Below are 23,325 nucleotides of genomic sequence, written 5' to 3'. Positions count from 1 at the left end.
CATTTTCTTATTATTAATTTCTGTTTCACTAGTTAATTACTGCAATAACTTGCTCACTCTTCCCACATGCAACAAATTTAAAATAGGGACAACCTAGTGCACGAAACATTCTAGTTTAACGCAAGGATCGGAGAAGGGTGCATCCACGGGCGCAGAAGTTCACTATATATGTGTTGTAAATTGTTGTACAAAACACGAAAATAATAAGAAATTCTTTAAAGTTTGAGGCGTGTCCAAGGCACTGTCCTTAAGGATTATTCACCTGGTATAGGTGTATCCCCCAGGATTCAACAAGCTCTTCTAGTACAAAACTAGGAGCCAGAATCTAACAAAGATTTCACAAAGTAATAACCCAGCAAAAGAAATAATAATAATAAGAACTATTTGCTCTCTGTCTTTTTCTCTGCCATATATGATGACACCAGATCATATATATATACTCCAAGAAAGAGATGATTTCTCATTGTCTCTGTCATCAGCCAACGTTCCAAATATTTAATATGAAGTAAAAGCCATAAAGCAACAAATTGAATTGCAAGATACGTTGGCAGTAAATACATTTGACCAAAAAGGACGTGATCATCAAATGATGTGACCGTTTGGCAACAGTCATATTTATCAAATGAATGATGCCATTTAAGGCTAATAAAATACTAATAAAACTTTGTCAATTACCGTTGGTATTATTTTGAGATACTAAAGAAAAATAATATTTTTTTTTTCTAACAATCCCCCATATATATCAAAATAATAATAATAATAAATAAAATAAAAAGTTTTGCTGGGTTTTCACATATAAATATAATGCGTCGAATCTGGTGTCGCGTAGACTATGAACCAGACCTAGACAAAATAAGAATATGCTTACAGAATAATTGGTGAAGTTTTGAACTTCTATGAACCAAGAATTCTTTTGTAAGCCCATGGTCTTATTCTATCACATTATACTCGCACAATCTTTGTCGTTATCGCGGTTTTACGCTAAGAGGCCATGCGCGTGTCCTGGTATTCATGAGTGCTCTAGAAATCCGTCACAATTTCATAGAAGCGGCACCACTTCACACTCATATAGGTCCACCCATCAAGTGTATTCTGCAGAGCAATACACCACTTATAAAGGATATGGTAATGGATTAAGAGTTTATAGCTCAACCTCACTTTGTCTTATAGCATATTGCACTATAGTCGCACACCATAGGAAGGGACATGATTTAATAGTGCACCTTCGATCAACTAATGACTTGTTATTACCCATATGAACCTAATTCATGGGATCTCCAATCACATAGGTTGGGTTACCATCATTGTTGATCTTCTCAAGTTGACATAGTAAGTCCCATTTGTCACACCCTAATCTCCCTAGGGTGTGATGGGCACTCAACCCCATATCCGGAGCCGAGCGAACCCACAGACTCTTATTACATACATAATCTCTTCGGACTCTGAAATCAAATAAAAGTAAAATGCATAGTAAGCTTTCAAAATCTTTCTTCTATCGTTCTCAAATCAAATCAGATCTGTAATCTTATGGAATCCATAACATAATACATAAAGACACATCGGCTGATGGAGCCACTTACAAAACTGACAACCAATGCCCACGACTCTGTCTGCAAAGTCTCTAACATCAATCAGACATCGTAGCACATATACTCTGACTCGGTAACACTCCATGAGCAAATGGATCTTGCCATCTCCGCTGGGACATCTTCTATAATAGCTTCAACTCATCTGGGTGTACCTGCGTGGCATGAAACGCAGCCCCCAAAGAAAGGGGGTCAGTACAGAATATGTACTGAGTATGTAAAGCATGAAATACAGAAAACAGAACCATAACCGAAACAAATAGTACAAGAGTGAGTACATTATCCAGATTACCAAAGCGCTTATTTTCCCAATCACAAATCGTGTATGCAGAGGTCATATGTCAGAAAAATGCAGATCCAGAATATCATAATGTTTGTTTCCCAGACACAGATCATATATGCCGAAGTCAAATGTCAAAGGAAGTACGGATCCAGAATGTCAGAATGTCTGTTTTCCAGACACAGATCATGTATGCCGATATCGGATATCAGAAGAAGTACAGAAGGTACAGAATGCCAAAATGCTTACTTTCCAAACACAAATCATACATGCCAGAATCATATATCGTATATACGCATGTAACAGATCCCGGCCCTCTCGTGAGGGACGCGGTGAACAAAATCATCATGTGCCAAAATCATATACCATATATGCATGTAACGTGTCCTGGCCCTCCAGTGAGGGACTCGGTGGATAGAATCATGCATGCAACATCATGTATCATATATACATATAACGTGTCCCGGCCCTCTAGTGCGGGTCTCGGTGAATAAAGCTATCATATGCCATCCTGGCCGCCATCCCCGTATCATCACATCATCGTATACATATTCATATAACGTGTCCCGGCCCGCCTATGAGGGACTCGGTGAACAATGCAGTGGAGTGATCACGAGAACATGTCCTGGCCCGGGACTCAGTGAAAGATACATTGAGGCGTGGACGAGCAGAGTAGTGAGAAACCATATGCACACAAATCATGACTCAATAGACAAGTATACTTACCGACATCTGATGGCTCAGAAACAAGTTTCGGATCAATCCGATTTAGTATAAGAAAGTTATGAGCGTTTGAAGTACAGAATGTTCTACAAGCGTTTCAGGAGCCATTTTTGGAAAATCAAGGTCATAATCATGTCCAGCACCTTTCGGATATTGTTATGGATCAAATCAAATAGAGGTTTTGGAACCATATGCACGTATCAAAGTATATCAAAGACTCGATGGAATAATCGAACGTGCTAGCATTTGAAAAATCAAAACTTTAGTCATATTAATTATCTTTCGAATGCCATTTGGAAACATATCAACAAACTTCGGACATCATAGATTTGCATCAAAGCCATATGAAACACTTACGGAAGTCAAGAATATTAGCCATCCTAGTGGCTCTAAGAATAGGAGATTCCTTTGAAATTATACACATACGTCATTTGCTTGTTTCATAAAGAAGTAAAATCATAAACAAACTCGGAATTACAGAGTAGAATTACCTCAAGATACGTATCATACCTTACTTGCTCTAGGACATGCCAAAAGAAGGAAAGGGTAAGCCTTACATACCTGCCTCACGTCCAATTAGCTATACTTATTTGTCCAAACTTGCTAGTCTACATTCAAGAGAATTGACATAATCATTAGATTCATCGACATATACTTGCCTAAGTCTTTCAAATGAATTCATTTATATTTTACCGAAATTTCGGCAGCATTTCCCCTGTAAATACACCATCCCCGAGAATCTAACTCGGCCAATTTATCAACAATCAACAATCCGAGAATTCAACTTGGCCAAATTATCAACAATAATACCAACAATCATGATTCCAATTCCAACAATTAATTCAAAATACATTCCAACATTAGTAGCTCCTTTCACATAATTCAACAACATTTTCTTTATATTCCATTCATAATTGTTCACATATTCAAATACTAATCCGAAACCATTCAACAATATTCAAGAACACTTCAACAACCCGCACAACATTTCAAACGGCCCAACCAACACATACACTACCCGAATTCTTCCAAATTCAACAAGAACAATTACAAACACATTTCCCTTTTTCCATATTCATGAAATGTGACAACCACACGTTAACAATATCATTCATGCAAACATAAGAAACCATACTAATATCACACTAACTTCTTCAATAATTTCTCAACGATTACAACTTCATTTCAACTCATCCAACCTTCATTTTCATCATGGATTCCACAACTGCAATAATCAAAATACTAAATGAAATCAATTCATCACTCTAACACAACACACACACCTACACGGCCAAACATAGCATATACACGGGCAAACACCAATACACCAAATCTCATGAATTTCATTCCTTTATACATACTACAACATACACAACCATCTATAACATATAAAAGAAGATTGAATCTTACCTTTTTCCCTTAACTTCTCACTTGGATAGAATTTGTAGCTTGCAAGAATAAATGTTCTACTTGCTTCAATGATCACTTCACCTTGCTAGGGACCTTCCAATTGGTAGAAAATAATTTTTGAACAAATTTTTTCCAAGGTTCTTGTTTGGTTGCCCTTGGCCGAATGGCCTTTTAATTCTCGCCTTCTCCAAATTTCTTGAATCTTCTAAGTGGAAATGATAATATGATGACTTAGTCATCTTTTGGGTCTTATTTATTTTGTTCCCACATGGGCCTTGGCCCAATTATTTTGGACGGCTCAAATGGCCCCTTTAATTTCCAAGCCCACTTTTTTTTTTTTTTTTTTTTGGTCTTGCAATTCATGAAAAACTATTTTCCGAATTCCGAATTTGCCCTTAGCTTCCTTCAATATTACCATGAACCATCTTGTGAAATTCCCTTTTTGCTCCTAGCCTTTCTTAATATTTCACAAACAACTTATGCATTAAAGAAGGTCAAAATATATCCTTGTCCTTAACTTGTCGCAATTACCTTAAAATATCCGAATGTGCAAAATGCGGGATATAACACCATTCCCCTCGATGTTTCAGTTATCAATTTCCTTTGCAAAGGTTTAGTCAGAGGATCTGCCAAATTCATTTCTGACTTTACATAATCTATGGAAATAATTCCATCTCTTAGCATATGCTTTATCACATTATGTCTCAAACGTATGTGTCTATTTTTCTCATTGAAAGATTTATTTTTCGCTACAGCTATCGCTGCTTGACAATCACAATGCATAGACACAGAAGGTGTTGGTTTTATTCCTATTGGAATACTTGCTAAGAAGTTTCTCAACCACTCAGCCTCATTAACAGGCAACTCCAAAGCAACAAATTCAGATTCCATAGTGGATCTAGCAATTATGGTTTGTTTGGCTGATTTTCATGTTATGGCACCCCCACCAAGGGTAAACACATAGCCACTAGTAGATTTTGTCTCATCTGAATCTGAGATCCAGTTAGCATCACTGTATCCTTCTACTACAGCGGGAAATCCACTATATTTAATACCGTAGTTCATAGTACCTCTCAAATATTTCAAGAGCCTTCTTAATGCATTCCAATGATCATTGTTAGGATTATGAGTATATCTACTCAATCTACACACTGCATAAGCTATATCGGGTCTAGTAAAATTCATCAAATGCATTAAACTACCAATAATTTGAGCATAATAATTTTGAGAAATTGCTTCTCCGTGATTTTTTTCAATTGACTATTAGAATCAAAAGGAGTGCTCACATGTACCACATCAAAATTTTCAAACTTTTTAAGAATTTTTTCCACATAATGTCCTTGAGTCAAAATCAAACCATCATTTTCTCTAATTATTTTCATGCCCAGAATAACACTTGCTTCTCCCATATCTTTCATGTCAAAATTTGAAGACAAAAACTTTTTGGTCTCATTTACTATATCAAGATTAGAACCAAAGATAAGCATGTCATCCACATAAAGACATATAATAACACAATGACTATCAACAAGTTTTGTATAAACACATTTGTCTACTTCAACAGAGGTAAAATCATTACTTAACAAAACTTGATCAAATTTTTCATGTCATTGTTTCGGAGCTTGTTTTAATCCATATAAAGATTTTATTAATTTACAAACTTTATTTTCTTGACCAGCCACTACACAACCTTCGGGTTGTTCCATATAAATTTCCTCCTCTAAATCACCATTTAAAAACGCAGTTTTGACATCCATTTGGTGAATAAATAATTTGTGAATAGATGTCAATGCAAATAAAACACGAATAGAGGAAATTCTAGTCACAGGAGCATAAGTATCAAAATAATCAATATTTTGTTTTTGAGGAAAGCCTTTAGCAACAAGTCTAGCTTTATATTTATCAATAGAACCATCAGGATTATATTTCCTTCTGAAAATCCACTTACAACCAATGGGTTTAGATCCCGGGGGTAAATCAACTAATTCCCAGGTATTATTTTGTAAAATGGAGTTTATCTCAGGTTTGATGGCTTCTTTCCAATGAGATGCATGAGGAGAAGAAATTGCTTCAGAAAAAGTTAAAGGATCATTATCAACAATATAAGTGAAAAAATCATTACCAAAAGTTTTTTCTATCCTTGTCCTTTTACTTCTCCTCAAATCCTCATTTTCAAAATCATTTTGGAGAACAGGAATACTAGAAGTACTTTCTTTTTGAAAAATAGGAACATGAGAAATATTATCACGCTTTAAAGGAAAAATATTCTCAAAAAACTCAGCATTTTTTGTTTCTACTATGGTGTTGCGTTCAATCACATCACTATTGATTACAAGAAATCTATATGCAACACTATTATTAGCATAACCAACAAACATACAGTCAGAAGTCTTGGACCTATTTTTCTTTTCTTACCCCCTGTTTGGATGGTGGTTTCCCATGGTTCATTAATGTATGGTTTTCTATGAAACTATGTTTGTTTCCATTGTTCTTAAAATTATGAGGTATGGTGTTGTAAATCCGTGGTTCATTCCATGGTTAAATAACCATGAAAAGTCCCAATTTTTGTAACCACGGATTTGGTGGTTTTTTCGTGGTTACATATTTCATTTCTCCATTATATCCCCCTCCACAATTCACCCCACCCTACCACTCACCCCTGCCCTACCCCCTGCCCCACCCCCTGCCCCACCTACCACTCACCCCCACCCCACCCTTGCCACTCACCTCACCCCACCCCATCCCTACCACCCACCCCCACCACTGCAACCACCACTCACTACCCCTCACCACCGCCCAACCCCACCCCACAACAAGTCACCCCCACCCTCATCCCACAGCCACCCACCCCTCCACCACCCCCACCTACTACCCCTCACCACCACCCAATCCCACCGCCACCCTACCACCCACTACCCCCACCTCACACCACCCACCCCTCCACTACCCCCACCCACTACCTACTTATTTTTTAAAGTTCCTATTTTATTCTTTACTTGAGTTTTATTAATATATATAAATTAATTTCTAATTAAGAGTTAAGGGTATTTTAGTAAACTTACAAGTTATTATACAGTACCATACAGTCAAACCAAACAATACAAATGTTATTAAACCACAACAAACCATACAGTCTATCCAAACATGGTGTTCATTAATACAATACAACACTATACTGTACCATACCATACTGTACATTAATGAACCACGCGAAACAATCATCCAAACAGAGGGTTAGGGTCTGCTAACATAACCTTGGCAAGACACCCCCATACTTTCAAATATTTCAAGTTAGGAGAATAACCTTTCCACAATTCATAAGGAGTTTTCCCGGATTTCTTGTAAGGAATTCTATTTTATAAATGACAAGCAGATAAAATAGCTTCACCCCAAAGATTGTCAAGTGCACATGAACTAACAAGCATACAATTCATCATTTCTTTTAAAGTCCTATTTTTCCGTTCAACTACTCCATTCGATTCGGGTGAATATGGAGGAGTAACTTCATGAATAATTCCTTCCTTTTCACAAAAATCATTAAACAAAATATATTCTCCACCTCTATCAGATCTTACTCTTTTGATCTTCTTATTCAATTGATTTTCAACTTCAGATTTATACAACAAAAACATTTCAAAAGCATCATCTTTATTTTTCAACAAATATACCTTTGTATATCTAGAAAAGTCATCTATAAATGTGACGTAATATCTTTTACCTCCCTAGTCATAGTTTGTTTCAAGTCTCCCAAATCAATGTGCACTAAGTCCAATAAATCAGATTCTCTAAACACAGAAGCATGCGATTTCTTAAATTGTTTAGCCTCAGCACAAATTTCACACTTATCAATACTTGAAAAATTAACATTCAAAATAAGTCCTTCAGAATGCATTTTCTTAATATAAGATGAACTAACATGTCCAAGTCTAGCATGCCATAAATCAAAAGAATCAATCAAATAAGCAGAAGTACTATTTTTTGCATTCATAACATGAGAAACATTAAGTGCAAATAAACCATGGTTACAATATCTTTTGCCCACTAAAACATTATTTTTTATTAAAGAAACCATATTGTATTCAAATAAAACCTTCACCCCAGCTTTTCCTAATAATCCCACAGAGACCAAATTGACTTGGATGTTAGGAACATGCAATACTTCAGTTAAAGCCAAAGTTTTCCCAGATGTGAGTTTAAGAAGAACTTTTCCTTTTCCAAGAACTTTAGTGGTTCTTGAATCACCAAGATATATAAATTCTTCTCCTCTATTGACTTGGGTGTAAGACATAAAATTAATTTTATTGGCACAAATATGCCTAGTAGCACCAGAGTCTATTACCCAGTCACTCACATTGATTTCAATGTTCTCTCGGGAAATGACCGCAAAAATAATATCATCTACTTTATCCAAATTAGTTTTTGATTCAACAGGATTGTCAATTTTCCCAAAATTTTTCTTGAAAGTTCTATTAATAATTTTGGGCTCGTAACCATGTTTATTTTCATTAAAAAGAGTAGAGATATACTTACCTACTTTAGTAGCATAATTCCAAAAGTTGAGTAGTTTAGCGAAGACAATTATAGTTGAAAGTATAACAAGAGTAGAACCTCCAACACCAACAGTTTTACCAGCCATCCATGATTTGTAATCACAACAACAAGTAAATGTCCACCCGATCACATCACTAATCTTGTATACTTTACTCTTGGATACACCATAAAGTACCAAAATTATCAAGAGCATAAACCAGACTTCCTTTAACAAACCAAGGGTAGACTTTCCGTGCTTCATGTCAACAAGAATTATCCTTAAGATTGTTGTAAATTGTTGTACAAAACACGGAAATAATAAGAAATTCTTTAAAGCTTGAGGCGTGTCCAAGACACTGTCCTTAAGGATAATTCACCCGGTATAGGTGTATCCCCCAGGATTCAACAAGCTCTTCTAGTACAAAACTAGGAGCCAGAATCTAACAAAGATTTCACAAAGTAATAACCCAGCAAAAGAAATAATAATAAGAAGAACTATTTGCTCTTTGTCTTTTTCTCTGCCATATATGATGACACCAGATCATATATATATACTCCAAGAAAGAGATGATTTCTCATTGTCTCTGTCATCGGCCAACGTTCCAAATATTTAATACGAAGTAAAAGCCATAAAGCAACAAATTGAATTGCAAGATACGTTGGTAGTAAATACATTTGACCAAAAAGGATGTGATCATCAAATGATGTGACCGTTTGGCAACAGTCATATTTATCAAATGAATGATGCCATTTAAGGCTAATAAAATACTAATAAAATTTTGTCAATTACCGTTGGTATTATTTTGAGATACTAAAGAAAAATAATATATTATTTTTTTTCTAACAATATGTACAAAAATTAACTACAACATATTCCTAAACTAACTTTCCCCTGGAAAGACTTTTGTCACAACCTGGTTAAACTACAGCATATTCCTAAATTACTGGTGGTGTGCTGGCAGAAACCAGAACCAGGCCTTCTCAAGCTCAACACGGATAGAAGCTTCAACTTGAGTAATGGCAAGGCAGGTCTAGGTGAGGTTCTCAGAGATGAAGAAGGTGAGGTGATTATGGCATTTTCAGTTCCAGTTGAGTGTTCCAGTCACAATATAGCTGAGGCAAAGGCAGTGTGGTATGGATGTAGATGGTGCATCCAAAACGGCTACAACAATCTCAACATAGAACTGGACTCTTTGCTTATCAATGGAATGCTCAGAGATAGGAAAGCTAGCAGTTTCCAATTGAACAAAATCATTGAAGACATTTCTGTCATGCTAAGTAATGCTACTGTCAAGTTCACACATTGCTATTGGGAAGCCAATCAACTTGCAGATTGGCTGGCAAAAATGACAATGAACTTACGGACTAGCAACACATATCTCTCCGCCCAACAACTGCCAAAGGATGCAAAGGGTCCTTTTCTCATGGATAAGAGACAAGTTCCTAGCATTAGATCTAAATTTGACAAGGCAAACTTCTATGTCAGTTAGGCTAACCTCTTGTATAGTAGACTAGTAGTAGAATGGGCAATAAGTTGGTTTTTGCTGGTAGCCCTTTTTTTTTTTTTTTTTTTGCAGGATAATCTCTATCCTTGTGTTGTAATTTTTAACCTTTAATTAAGGAATGAAGTACAATACTCCCAGGAAAACTGGGGAAATTTTTTCTTTTAAAAAAAAGATATGTACAAAAATTAAATTCAGAATTCAGTTACTAACACATGATGTTGCTAACCTAAAATTCACAACCCATAAATTTCAAAATCTGACTATGTTCACATCCTAAATGGTATAACAATAAATAAATGAAGAAGTTGAGAAGAAAAAACAAAATGGCGTTCTAGGTTATGTAACAGTTGCATACCTTGGTAAGCAAGCGATACTTGTTTGAAAGTATTGTTATGATTTTTTTTTTTTTTTTTTTGGGAGAGGTGCAAGTAACCAGAATGAAAATATAAATGAAAGTTTGTGTATTTCATTAATCATAGGTCTTTATATAGCCACATTAATAATATAGTTGACTCCTCCTGCAACTAAATTATTAGACTTTTACTAAAACTAAGAAACTAATTAATATTCGACTAAATCAAGTATTAGATCTCTCTTGCAATATTTTTTTTTTTTTTGGTTAACTAGACATTACTGATATATTACATTATATCTACAGAGGATACAAAAGAGTGAATGGCATTGGAGCCATTAGATTGTCTGAAATGCGCACCTTTATAGGTGTTACTTAACAAAATAATACGGTTAAAGACAATTCTCACCCTGTCTGCTTCAAAAACTTGCCTAACAAACATTGGCGGAACTGCCAGGATTTCCATCCCTTCAAAAAGCTGCTGCTTTCCCCCCTCCTTGACTAACAGGTCTGCCACCTTGTTCTGCTCTCGATAGTTATGCTTTACCACCGGACATCCCAGCTCTCTCATCAAGCATCTGCAATCAGAAATTATAGAGCTATAAGGCAAGTGTCCTTCATTTATCATTTTAATTACCTCAGTTGAATCAGTGTTGATCTCTAAAGGCTTTAGATTGTGTTCCAATCTGAGTCCCTGCATGATAGCCGTTAGTTCAGCAAGATTATTAGTGGTATGTGGAAGTCCTTTCATATAGCCTAAAACCTAGTTTCCACTTTTATCTCTAAAGACTCCTCCTATGCCTCCTACTCCTGGGTTTCCTTGGCATGCTCCATCAGTATTGAGCTTAAAAGGAGTATGGTCTGGAGGTTCCCACTTAATGGTGATGGTGGTTATGGCCATAGGTGTATCAACTTGTTAGTATACTTGAGAATACTCTATGGCTTGGCTGTATATGTGAGTGAAGGAGAGGTATTCATGTCTGTGGTTAAAGAGGTTATTATTTCTATTTAACTAAAGTCCCCAAAAAGGCATTAGGTTAGGCCACTGATAAGGTGATTAAAGTCTTTTCCCCTAAGCATGTTCCAGGTATTTATCCAGTTGTCAATGTGCTGAAAGAAAGAGGTAGTGATGGAGTTTAAGTTATACTCTTGTGTCGCTTTAGCCCAATTTTTTTTTACTGATATAGCATTCAAAGAAGATGTGATTAGAGTCTTCTTGAGGGGAGCAACGAGCTTGGCAGGTAGGGCTTATGTTGATTCCAATTGAATGGAGGAAGGAGGATGTAGGAAGCCTATTGTGGTTCAGAAGCCAGAAGAAAAATTTGATCTTTTTTTTTTTTTTTTTTACCAAAAAACCATTCATCCGGGCTTTCACTTCCCGGGTGATGGGGGGTTTGGCAAGACCCCTACCGCGTCTATTGAATTCCAAAAATACAACAGTTACAGTTAAATAGAGGGGGACATAAGGCCTTACCTCCGTAATGTTTTTAGGACATGAGCAAACCTATCCTATGAAATTTGATGATCTAACAGATCTTACAATGAAATCGTAATGCATTGAAACAGTGATTAGTTAATGCATTCTAAGGAATAACACTATCAAGGAGGATTAAATTGCCAAGTAGCATTCTTCTTAACTCTCCTCCGAAAAGAAGGGAAATCTAATTTATTCATCCTGAGGGGACCTCTAATAGCATTTGGCAGGTCACATTCTTGCAAAAAAACTATTGGAACCTGATTTTGGGCAGCGTGTTTGGCTAGAGAGTCCGCAACTTCATTTGCTTCCCTATAACAGTGCTTGAAGGTGATGTTCCTCTGTAGAGCTTTTGACTGTATATCTTCAATTATGCCCTGAAGCTTCCAAGGAGGTCTGATGATGCCATTGATCATTTGGACCACTATCATGGAGTCTAGTTCCACTTCTAAGGCTTCAAATTGATGGTTGACACACCAAGAAATGCCTATTAAAGCAGCCTTTGCTTCACTATAGTTGTTAGTGCAGAATTGAGTAGGATAGGAAAATGCCATAATCATATTTCCAATTCCATTTCTAACAATACCCCCAGCTCCAGCCTTGTTATGATTCTTCATGTAACTTCCATCCGTGTTGAGCTTCCAAGCGTTGCCTAATGGTTTGATCCATTTGATCATTTTTCTTGTGATCACTGCCTTGAAATTTTCTGCCATCAGACAAACTTTGCTCCAATTCCAGGTGTAGTCTATAAATTTGAATTTTTTCCGGAAGGCCACCTTGATCTGAAACAGAGATTGAAAACAAATATTAGAGGCAGTAATCTTTTTATTCTCAAACTTTCTGGTGCATCTTGCTTTCCAAATTTCCCAACAAACTATCACTGGGGTGATTAGTAAAAGAAATTTGTGAACAATGTTTCTAGGTTGTTGTCTCCACCACTGCCAAATGATTGCCTAAACAGTGTTTCCTGTAATATTCAGTCCTAGAGGGCTGGTGATCATGGTCCAAGTTTGCTTGGCCAATTCACTAGCTGCAAATACATGATCTCCTGTTTCAAGACAAGCTACCCTGCAACAACAACAACTAGGACCCTTGTTAATGTTAAATCTTGACAGAGACGCATCAAGAGGAAGATTATTCATGAGAAGCTTCCACATAAAGAAAGAAATCTTGAAAGGAATTTCCTTGATCCAGATATAGTTATAAATGGGATCAGCCATGTTTTTGTTTCTAAGGAATTCAAAGGCTGTTGAACAGGTAAAAAAACCATTAGTGCTTAACTTCCAAATAGCTTTATCTTTTTGCCCTTCCTGACCTATTGGAATACTTTTGATTAAATTCAGAATATCCAAAGGTATGGAAGGATCATGATTATCTAGCCCCCATTGCTGATTCTGTATGAAATGTTTCACTTTAACATTGCCAGGTTTGGGGATTGGGGATTGGGTTAATCATCTGATAAAGGGACCCTTGCAGAGTCCAATTATCCCACCAGAAAAGTACATTACCAGAATTGATCTTCCAATTAATGTTGATGTCCATTTTGTCCCTGATATGTAGTAGATCTTTCCAAGCTGCAGAATCTTTAGAAGCTATGACCTTGGACATGGGGTTACTTCTTTGACAGTATTTGGCTAATAAGAACTGCGCCCACAAAGAAGGTTCTGTTCGCAACCTCCACCATCTTTTAGCTGCAAAAGTATGACAGATATCCAACAGACTTCGGAAGCCAAGTCCACCCTCTTTAGTAGGAAAGCTCATGTTTTCCCATGAAGACCAGTGGTAACTATTTTTTCCATTTTTTTGTCCCCAAAAAAAATTAGCAAATTGCATTTCGATTTCATAAAGAGTAGTAACAGGAGGCATAAGAGCAGCAAAAACATGAAGAGCCTGAGATTGAAGAATGTGTTTAATGACCACAACCTTACCTCCCGGTGATAAAAATCTGCCCTGCCATCCTGCAATCTTATTGAGAATCTTTTTGGAAATATTAGAGAAATAATAAATTCTTTTTCTACCACAGTATATGGGACAACCTAGATAATTAAAGGGGAAAGTGGATTGCTTAAAACCAGTCCATCTTTTAATCCTTCTGTTATAAAGCCTGTTTGTTTTACTGTGAGTAAGAAAGAAAGTTTTGTCAGTGTTGATCTCTTGTCCGGAAGCCTTTTGATACAAATACAACTGTTTCATCATAAGCTTAATAGAGACTTTATCACCAGAAGTAAACAGAACAATATCATCTGCATAACTAAGATGATTAATTTGAGGACCCTTTTTATGCATTGAGAAACCAGAAAATCTATCATTATGAAAAAGATAGTTCAAGGCTCTAGAGAGAGTCTCAGCAACAATAATAAAGAGAGCAGGGGATAAGGGGTCACCTTGTTTTAAACCTCGAGAGGATTTAAAGAAACCATGTCTAGTACCATTGATGATCACTGAGTACCAGTTATTAGAAATCAATCTATAAACCACATTGATAAACATCTCATCAAATCCCATCTTCCTAAGAACAGAGATCAAAAAATTCCAGGAAAGTTTATCATAGGCTTTAGACATATCAAGTTTGAAAACAACATTACAACTATTGGATTTACACCTGATTCCATGAATTATCTCCTGTGTTAGCAGGATATTTTCAGTAATCTGCCTACCTTTAACAAAACCTGACTGGTTATCAGATATAATCTTAGGGAGAATGTTGTTGATTCTTAAAGCAAGGATTTTTGACAAAATTTTGTTTGAAAAGTTGCTTAGACTAATTGGTCTTAATTTTGAAAAACAATCAGGGGAAGTAACTTTGGGGATAAGTGTTAAACAGGAATGAGTATAAGACTTAGTGAGTTCAGCACCATGAAAGAAGGAAAGCACAAAAGATACTACCTCAACTTTGATAATGTTCCAACTATGTTGGAAGAAATGGCCATTGTACCCGTCTGGTCCTGCACAACTGTTTGGATCCATAGAATCAATAGCCATTTTGATTTCCTCTGTAGTTGGAATCTTTGTCAATAGAATGTTATCATCATCATTGATCAGATTATCACAATGTCTAACAAAATCCAGGTTCTCCACCCTTGTATCTCCAGTGAACATGTGACTAAAATAAATTTAATCTTATTAGGGGCTTTAAGTTTCTAGACCCATGAGAAATTCATTAGATGAGCTCGAGGTATGTCTGGGGGTTTTGTGTCAATATCGGAGTAGGCTGTGCTTGAACTAAACTGTCCATTGCTAGAGAATTTCCAAAAGTTGTAGTCTTCTGCATTAGTGTTTGGCAACTTATATGTGTTCTCTATGATGTCTTTGACAGATCTTGGAAAGACAAAGAAAAGGTGGTCGAAATGCCAGGTACCATTTAGGTTTATGTCACTAACTTTCTTAGTGTCTTCATGCCTGTTGAGGGGACCCTCTATCATAGATCTTAAACTAGGGCTGTGAGGGCTCTTGCAACTATCATTTCGCTCAACAAAGCCAATTCGATATTTGAAAAGGTGCAATTCGGTCATCCATTGCTGGTGTGTCTAATTGGGAAACAATATTTCATGCGGACGACTTATTGACATGCTGAAAGGCTAAAGAAAAAAATTAAGATAACTATGTTTAGGAGGGTGACCCAATAACATTGCCTTGTATGGATTAATGGTCCTACATAACAATAAAATGGGGGAAAAGAAGAAGTAAAAGGTTCTACTTTAAGCTGAGATTTAGGGGCCTTTTATTAATTATTTGATCAGTATTTCAAATAATGTTGAATTTATTTGTATGTGAACGAACACATGAAACATGATCTCAATTTTGGTGTGGAGCACACATTTTGTCATAGGAACCAAAGGAACTAGTCTTAGTAACTTGCTGGCTACTTGACAAAACTTACATTAGCTGTCATAATCAACTCCTGAGATTAAATGCTCCACTTGTTGGAAATTATACAGAATAACTAAGAGATAGGGACTAAATGAAGCATGACCTAGTTTTTGAGTAGTACCAACTATTGGAAGCATCATTAGTAAAATGGAATTCGGTTCCTGACAAAACTCATTTTTACCCCAGGGTGGTTTATGAAAGTTTGATCAAATTAAACCAAGATGGAACTTTGGAAATTTCTTAAACCAGCTTATTTGACCTAAGGGTTTCTAATGGGCTGTTTCCGCCTATTAAGGATTGGAGTCGTTGTCATGGTCCAAGACAAGTCTGATTTTGGGGCGGGTTTGGGTCCACCCCATTCACTATATATACTTATCTTTTTTCTGAAACTTTAGAAGAGTCAAATGTTTGTCTGATCTTTCTTCCCTTGAAGAGTAATCCAAAAGAAAGTCACAAAGATGCATGGAGTGAACAGGAATTCTAACTTTGTGGCTTCAAATAAAAATTGTTGCAACTAGGAGGTTCTTCGATTCAAATAGTCATTTTTATAGTGTAAAAGGATTTAATCTTTCTTCTGTTAAAATAGTCATTCTTTTAAATTAAGAACTATGGAACTGAAATTAGTACCTGGATATACTAGAAAGAAAGAAAGAAAGAAAACGTAAATCACCTAATTGAGCGATATCCCTATGTAATTTTCCAACTTATTATTATTATTATTATTGCAATTTATCTTACTCCCTCCCTTCCTGAATATCCCATAAAATTGGATGATACAGAGAAAATTAGAATGATCCTTGGTGGATGACTTGCACAAATCAAGAAATGCATGGTCCTCTGTTCTATATTTAAAAAGAGAAGAAGCGAAAGTTACACATTTGTCCACTAGTAAAAACAATTACAACCTCTAGCCATACACAGAAAAAATATACATTTGTCGGCTATTACGTGTTGAACGGTCATATAATGTTAAAATTCCTTTTAAAAAATTAACCATATCTAACTTTGAAACAATTTAACTTAGAACATTTCTTTTACTTTTAAGGAGAAGCTTTTATAGCTAGTCACACAAATATTATATACACGTTTAGAGTCACAAGTTTCAGAAATCTTATTAAAAAAATTCATTTCTTTTTTAAAACTTCGTGTCAAATATAGTAAAAATGAAACGGATGGAATATATGTATATTTTTGAAAACAAAAAAGATATGTTTGGTCTCAAAATCTATACTTTATTCCCAGAGAAATGGATCAAACAAGATCGCATCAAATAAAATGAATGGAATACTTGTATATTTTGGAAACAAGAAAAAATTGTTTGGTCTCATAAATTATACTTCCTCCGTCCCATAATAAGTGTCACCTTAGCAAAAAACACGCATATTAAAAAACTAATAATGCAATGTGAAGTTTACAAATTACCCCTATATAATAAAAATAAATTATTTTTACCTTTTGATTAGAGCATGCACAAGAAGTAAATTTTTTTATATTGAGAATCAACAATACCATGTTATTAATTATATGATTTTTTCAATCATCATTTAAATGTTACTTTATTGTCTAAGGGTAGAATTGAAAAAAAAACTATTCAATTTATATCTTAGTTACCTAAGATAACATTTATTATGGGATAAATTTTTTTGACTAAGACTACATTTATTATGGGACGGAGGAAGTACCATGTACCCAGGGAAACGTCAAATAGAATGTCACAGACTTTGGCCTTAGCACGCCAGGCCTGACTGACCTCTTTTGTTTTTCTTTTTTCCCAATAAGGGAAAGTAAAGTACGAAGAAGAACAGCATAAGACGAAATGACATAAACTTTGAAAAAGTAAAAGGAAACATTACCATTTATATCATCCGAGAAAGGAAAAAAAGACAGTAAGAGCACGTTTGGATTAACTTATAAGTTGTCAATAAGCTGTTTTCAGCTTTTTTGAGTGTTTGACTGGCTAGCTTAAAGTCATTTTGTGCTTAAAATAAGTCCAAAAAATTAATTAGACTCGTTTGGTTTAACTTATGTAAAGCAGCTTATAAGCTGAAAACAGCTTATAAGCTGCTTTTTTTAAGCCCATCCAAACAGGCTCTAAGACTACCAACCCAGGCAGTGACGATGAGTGTCGGGCTGAGGTTTAATTTCTTCTATGGTCACAAGTGGCGTGAAAAATATCAATACATTTTCTCAATAAAATAATGAATCTTAGCTCTAACTCAACTTAAAAGCTCGTTCATTATAATATAAAAAAAAAATAAGTACAACTCATACCCTCAACCAACATGAATTTCTAAAAAAATTTAATGATCTCTTACAAATTTGGCTTGAGCAATTGGTGTTGCGTTATTCTTCTGTTTTGAATCTAATTAAATAAGCATATCTCTCTATGTTTTTAGAAGGGTTTCTCGGCTATAGTTGGCTTGCATGAAGACAAAAATTATGGCCAAACAGTCCAAAGTAGACGTGGATTTAGAATTTTAAGTTTATGAATTTTGGACTGATAACTTTTTAGTTTATTGAGCTTTGAATAAATTATTTATACACGTGAAACGAATTTTTTAACATAAATATAAGGTGTGGGTCAAATCCATTGGGTTATGCCGAATCTATAACTAGACATCACGATGAAACATTTAAACGCTTTTGAATTCCGATAAAGTTTTCTTTAATTACTTGTCATGTGTTAATATTCTTAATTTGGTATCTTGTAACAGCCCAGTCGGCTAGTGATATTGTCCGCTTTGGGAAGAGGTTCGCACGACTTTAAAACGCGTCACTAGGAGATAAGGCATGCTTAATTATATACCCAACGCCTCTCATGTGTTATGCTGATGTGGGACTTTCTGTCTCAAGCTGGGATGTCACATACGCCCCCTCTTATGGACTCAGCGTCCTCGCTGAGGTTTGCCCCACCGCATGGGATTTGCGTAGACTCAGCACTGAGGTTTGCCCCGCCTACCCAGAATTTGCCTATACTCAGTTGAACTCTGGCCCACCATCGACAAGGCTGACACAGGAGTGGCTCTGATACCATCTGTAACAGCTCAGCCCGCTAGTAATATTGTCTGCTTTGGGGCTAGGCCCGCACGACTTTAAAATGTGTCACTAGGAGGTAAGGCATCTTACTTATATGCCCTGCATCTTTCCTGTGGTTATCCGATGTGGGACTTTTCTCCTAAGTTGGGGTGTCACATATAAGTAAGCATGTCTTACCTCCTAGTGGCGCGCTTTAAGGCCGTGCGGGCCTAGGCCCAAAGCGGACAATATCACTAGCAGGCTGGGCTGTTACAGATGGTATCAGAGTTACTCTTGTGTCAGCTTTGTCAATGGTGGGTCACATTTCTGAGGTTAGGTAAATCCCGAGTAGGCGGGGCAAACCTCAAGTTGAGTCTAGGCGGGACCATACGTAGGGCAAACCTCAGCGAGGACGCTGAGTCCATAAGAGGGGGTGTATGTGACACCCCAACTTAGGAGGAAAGTCTCACATCGGCAAAACACAACAGAGATGCTGGGTATATAATTAAGCATGCCTTTACCTCCTAGTGACGCATTTTAAAGCCGTGCGGACTTAGGCCCAAAACGGACAATATCACTAGTAGACTGGACTTTACATATCTCGTACCTTTATAAAACAAGAATCAAGAGAAAAGTGAGTGAAATAGAGAATAGATATATATCTTGAATCATCTATGTATTACATTTATTTGATGGATTTCATAGACGACAAAAAACAACCTGAAAATTTTACAAATACAATGCTTGTCGAAAATTTAACTTACTTGGCAATAAAAGAGCCTGAAACTGAAATACACTTGACTCTTACATGACACACATTAAAGAAAAAAAGAATGAATGTCGAATGTGTTAGCTAGGGCCTAGGAACAAGTCCTTTGAATCCTAAAGTTCTTTGGTTAAGAAAAAGAATTTAACTAATTAAGGAACAAATTAAATGAATGAATTTATTAGATCTGAAGTACTCCAGCGATGTATTATTAATCCTCATTTACTAATTTGTGATTGATCAATAGCTGTGCAAAATTTGTTGTCGAACAACATATTTCTTTCTGTGGATGAACTTCTCTCTTTCTACCTCGTACAAGTTCTTCATTATTGCATCCGAAGCTTTCACCAGGAAATCCGACCAGTCCCTTCACAAAACAATATTACCCATGTTAGATTATGTCTAAATCACGCTCAAACAAACAAAGTTACAAAAAGAAGAAAAGAAATCATGCTCAAACAAGTAAATCGACAAACCAATCAGTGACAAAATAGTTATCCTACTATCTTAATCTAGGTTATTACCAGTTTCTACTGTCTTTAAATGAAAACTTGTAGTAGTTCTTTTTTTAAATATCACATAATGTTGTAATGATCCAGATAATTTTGTTCCCTATTCAATTTTCTACAATAAAATGCTTTAAATATGAAGCCACATGTATCACAGTAAAGATTAAACAAATCATAATTTCAAATCTCCTCTTAAACGGCGGAGTTATTTCAATAGTGCACAAGAAAATTGGACGCGAGGGTTTAGTTTATTTTGTCAATAAAGTGGAAAGAAAACCATGAAAAATCTGGGTTAAAGTTCAACCAGAAACAAAAAAAGAGTTTGGTGATTTCTTTCGTTTGTCTAAGACTTAGCAGCGAAAGATATCAGGTAATGTTATAGTCTAGGTGTGCGCAATCTTGCTAAATGCCACCATTATTTTTAAATAATTATACAAAAAGAAATTGTGACAGTGGAAATATAGTAATCCTTCTGTCTCAATTTATATGGTGATGTTTGAATAAACAATAAGTTAAAAAATAAACAAAGGTTTTGAAACTTGTGTTCGAAAATAAGATACAAACGACGTTTGTGTGACTATAAACTATCATATAAGAGTAAAATGAAAAATTTAAAATTAAAATATTTGTAAATAAGGAAGTATGAGACGTTCATTTGGGACAGATTAAGTGAAAAGTATGACAATAAGATTATTGAAAAATTGCAAGTGCTCACCCTTTTAAGGTATCGAATGTGAGCCCAACCGTGTATTTTGCCTCCTCAAGAGCCAAGTTAAATTTCTCCAAATCCTTATTTGGAAAATTAATATTCAAGTCCTTTACAGCAAGCTCAGAAGGCTTTACATCACAAAAAACTGGTATAATCCTCTTCTTCGATTCCATCATCAGAGACAACTCATGCAAGCAAAAATAAGAATCACAATACTGAGGTGAAAAAATAGCCATCCCAATCTTGCAATGGCGGATCGCAGGGTCGATTTTATCGAACAATTTGTCACCAGGCTTCATGTTCTTGCTGTCCAAAAATGGCCTAAGCCCAAGATTATTTCTAATATGTTCGTATAGCAAGCCTGCAACATTTCTCTTCGTGTCGATTCCCCTGTGGTTAATGAACACGTCGCATGGAGCCCGATTTTTCACCGGTTCGAATTGTCGCCCTAACCGGAGAATTTGGTTGCACACATTTTTGGCTGAAGAGGAAGAAGATGGTATTGCACGTTGCATGGCACTACCAAGAAGTTTAAAGGACGTTGTTGATATTTTTGTTTTTTGTTTTTGCGTGTTTTAGTTGGTGTTATTATATTTGTGTATTGAATGAGTATGTGATATGACCTGTTCTGCAGGGATATTTATACTAAAAAGGTGCACTTTAAATTCTTACGTTTGATTTTCCTAGGGTCTTGGCTACTTTTCTACTATTGAGATTGGACCTCAAGAAAACTCTACTAGTATTTGCTTTGACACTTGACAAGAATGACGAAAAAGAGTAAAAGCATTTGAATTCTTTGACTCTCTGGGCTGTATGGGGAGTTTAATCCTTCAAACACGCTTTTAAGATTTATTTTTAATACCCTTCATATACATAAATACACTATTTTTGTTTGAGTTTGAGAATAATAAGACCTCTCTTGAATTTTCTTTGCAAGCACGTAAAGAGTCGCTCATATATGTGGGTGAATAATAAAATTGGAGGAAATGGTCTCCTGTGGTCATTTACAAATTCTAAAGAAGAAAATGACATTTTCAAATCTTGTATTATTTATAGATTTTTTATATGTAAAGATGAAGATCTGTTATAAAAAAGACATAAAACTAAAAATAAATTTGTAAAGACCTTAAAACATTTAACCCGGCGTAAGACACCTCATAATTAAGTATAGGCTTTTATGTGTAAAAGTAACCGGATGTAATTTCTAATTTAATGATGGACTAAATTAAAATTACATAAAATATGTGTAAGATAAATAAGATTATGGTCCCCAAGCGGCCAACTCAAACGTAGAATTTCTTTTATGATATCTCATCGATAGAAGAGCGAGATCGGCTCATGTTTAGGTTTAGAACTCCAACAACAGCAAATGAATTTCTATTTTATGTTCTTGATAATTTGACATGATAGATCTTGATAAAGATGATTTTCATTTTACAATTTTTTGGTTCCAACATTCTTTTCTATAATATTACTTCATTTAAATTATCTGAATTTTGCATTTATGAACCCTTTTTGTGAGGAGATTGGTCAAATGTGTGAAATTACCGAACTTTTCAACTTCAGATCGTATGTAAAACTTCCTATCCAATTTTAAGTTGAAGTCGGATATTAATGACTATTTCAATATATGAGCAACCAATATTTTACTGCATTTATCAGACTTACAGTCCATAATACTTGATAATTCTACATATCTTACAAACCGTTATATTTAATTAAGTCATCAATTGGACCTCGAATATCGCTAATTAATCTTCTGCTTAATCAATATAGAGGATTTTCCATACTTCCTCTAGCTATAAGCGACGATCATATTCGCCTGAAATAGTTTGATCATGTCTTACTTAAACATCTAAGTAGGCGTTTGGCCATGCAATATGAAATCATGATTTCATATTTTAATTTCAAATCAACGTTTGTTTATGCAATTTACACAAAATTTCAACTTCAACTTCATATCATGATTTCAAATTCCAAATTCTCTAAAAAGGTATGATTTGAGATTCCAAATAATGATTTCAATTTTTTTTAAAATGTAAAACTTGACCCACAAGTTTATATTTTGTAAAAAAAAGATTCATAAGTTGGTAAATATATTTACCAACCATGTTTACGAACCATTTATATCGGGAAATGCATGCTTGACGTGAAGAGATTGTCCGTACCATGTGGAAGGATTATATTAGTAGCTACACTACTATTCATGTGAATTTTCCTTTTCATTGAACTAAAATTCGATCAATTGAAGTTGTATTTTTTAGAAAGGCTTTCTAGTAGCATATTGATTTTGTTATGAACTATGATTTGATCATTTGCTAAGATTGTATAAGAATTTGGGAAAGTTTTGATGGTTTTCCCAACTTTTGGGGTTTTATGTTTATGAGAACAAATATAACTTAAGAAATCCAAATTGCATGTCCAAATAAAACTTCAACTTGAAATTATCATAATTTCAAATCACCGATTTCATATCATGATTTCAAATCATGTCCAAATGACTCTTAGATGTACCGGACACTATATAAATGGAAGTGTTAAAATAGGGGAATGATCTACTTATCAAATACTCATATATGTACAGTCATACCTCTCT

General features: G+C 35.3%; 1 protein-coding gene across 1 annotated transcript; it reads right to left on the bottom strand.

Moving 5' to 3' along the window:
- Positions 1–20,731: 20,731 nt before the first annotated feature.
- LOC132624582 (probable 2' cyclic ADP-D-ribose synthase BdTIR) lies at positions 20,732–21,260 on the bottom strand. Its single transcript, XM_060339340.1, has one exon. The coding sequence runs from the start codon at positions 21,242–21,244 to the stop codon at positions 20,732–20,734; it is 513 nt and encodes a 170-aa protein (XP_060195323.1). The 5' UTR covers positions 21,245–21,260.
- Between the last annotated feature and the right edge of the window lie 2,065 nt (positions 21,261–23,325).

The sequence above is a fragment of the Lycium barbarum genome, chromosome 12, assembly GCF_019175385.1.
Source record: "Lycium barbarum isolate Lr01 chromosome 12, ASM1917538v2, whole genome shotgun sequence".
NCBI classification, from domain to species: Eukaryota; Viridiplantae; Streptophyta; class Magnoliopsida; order Solanales; family Solanaceae; genus Lycium; species Lycium barbarum.
Note: the sequence above shows the minus strand (reverse complement) of the source record. Positions and strands in the feature narration are given on the sequence as shown.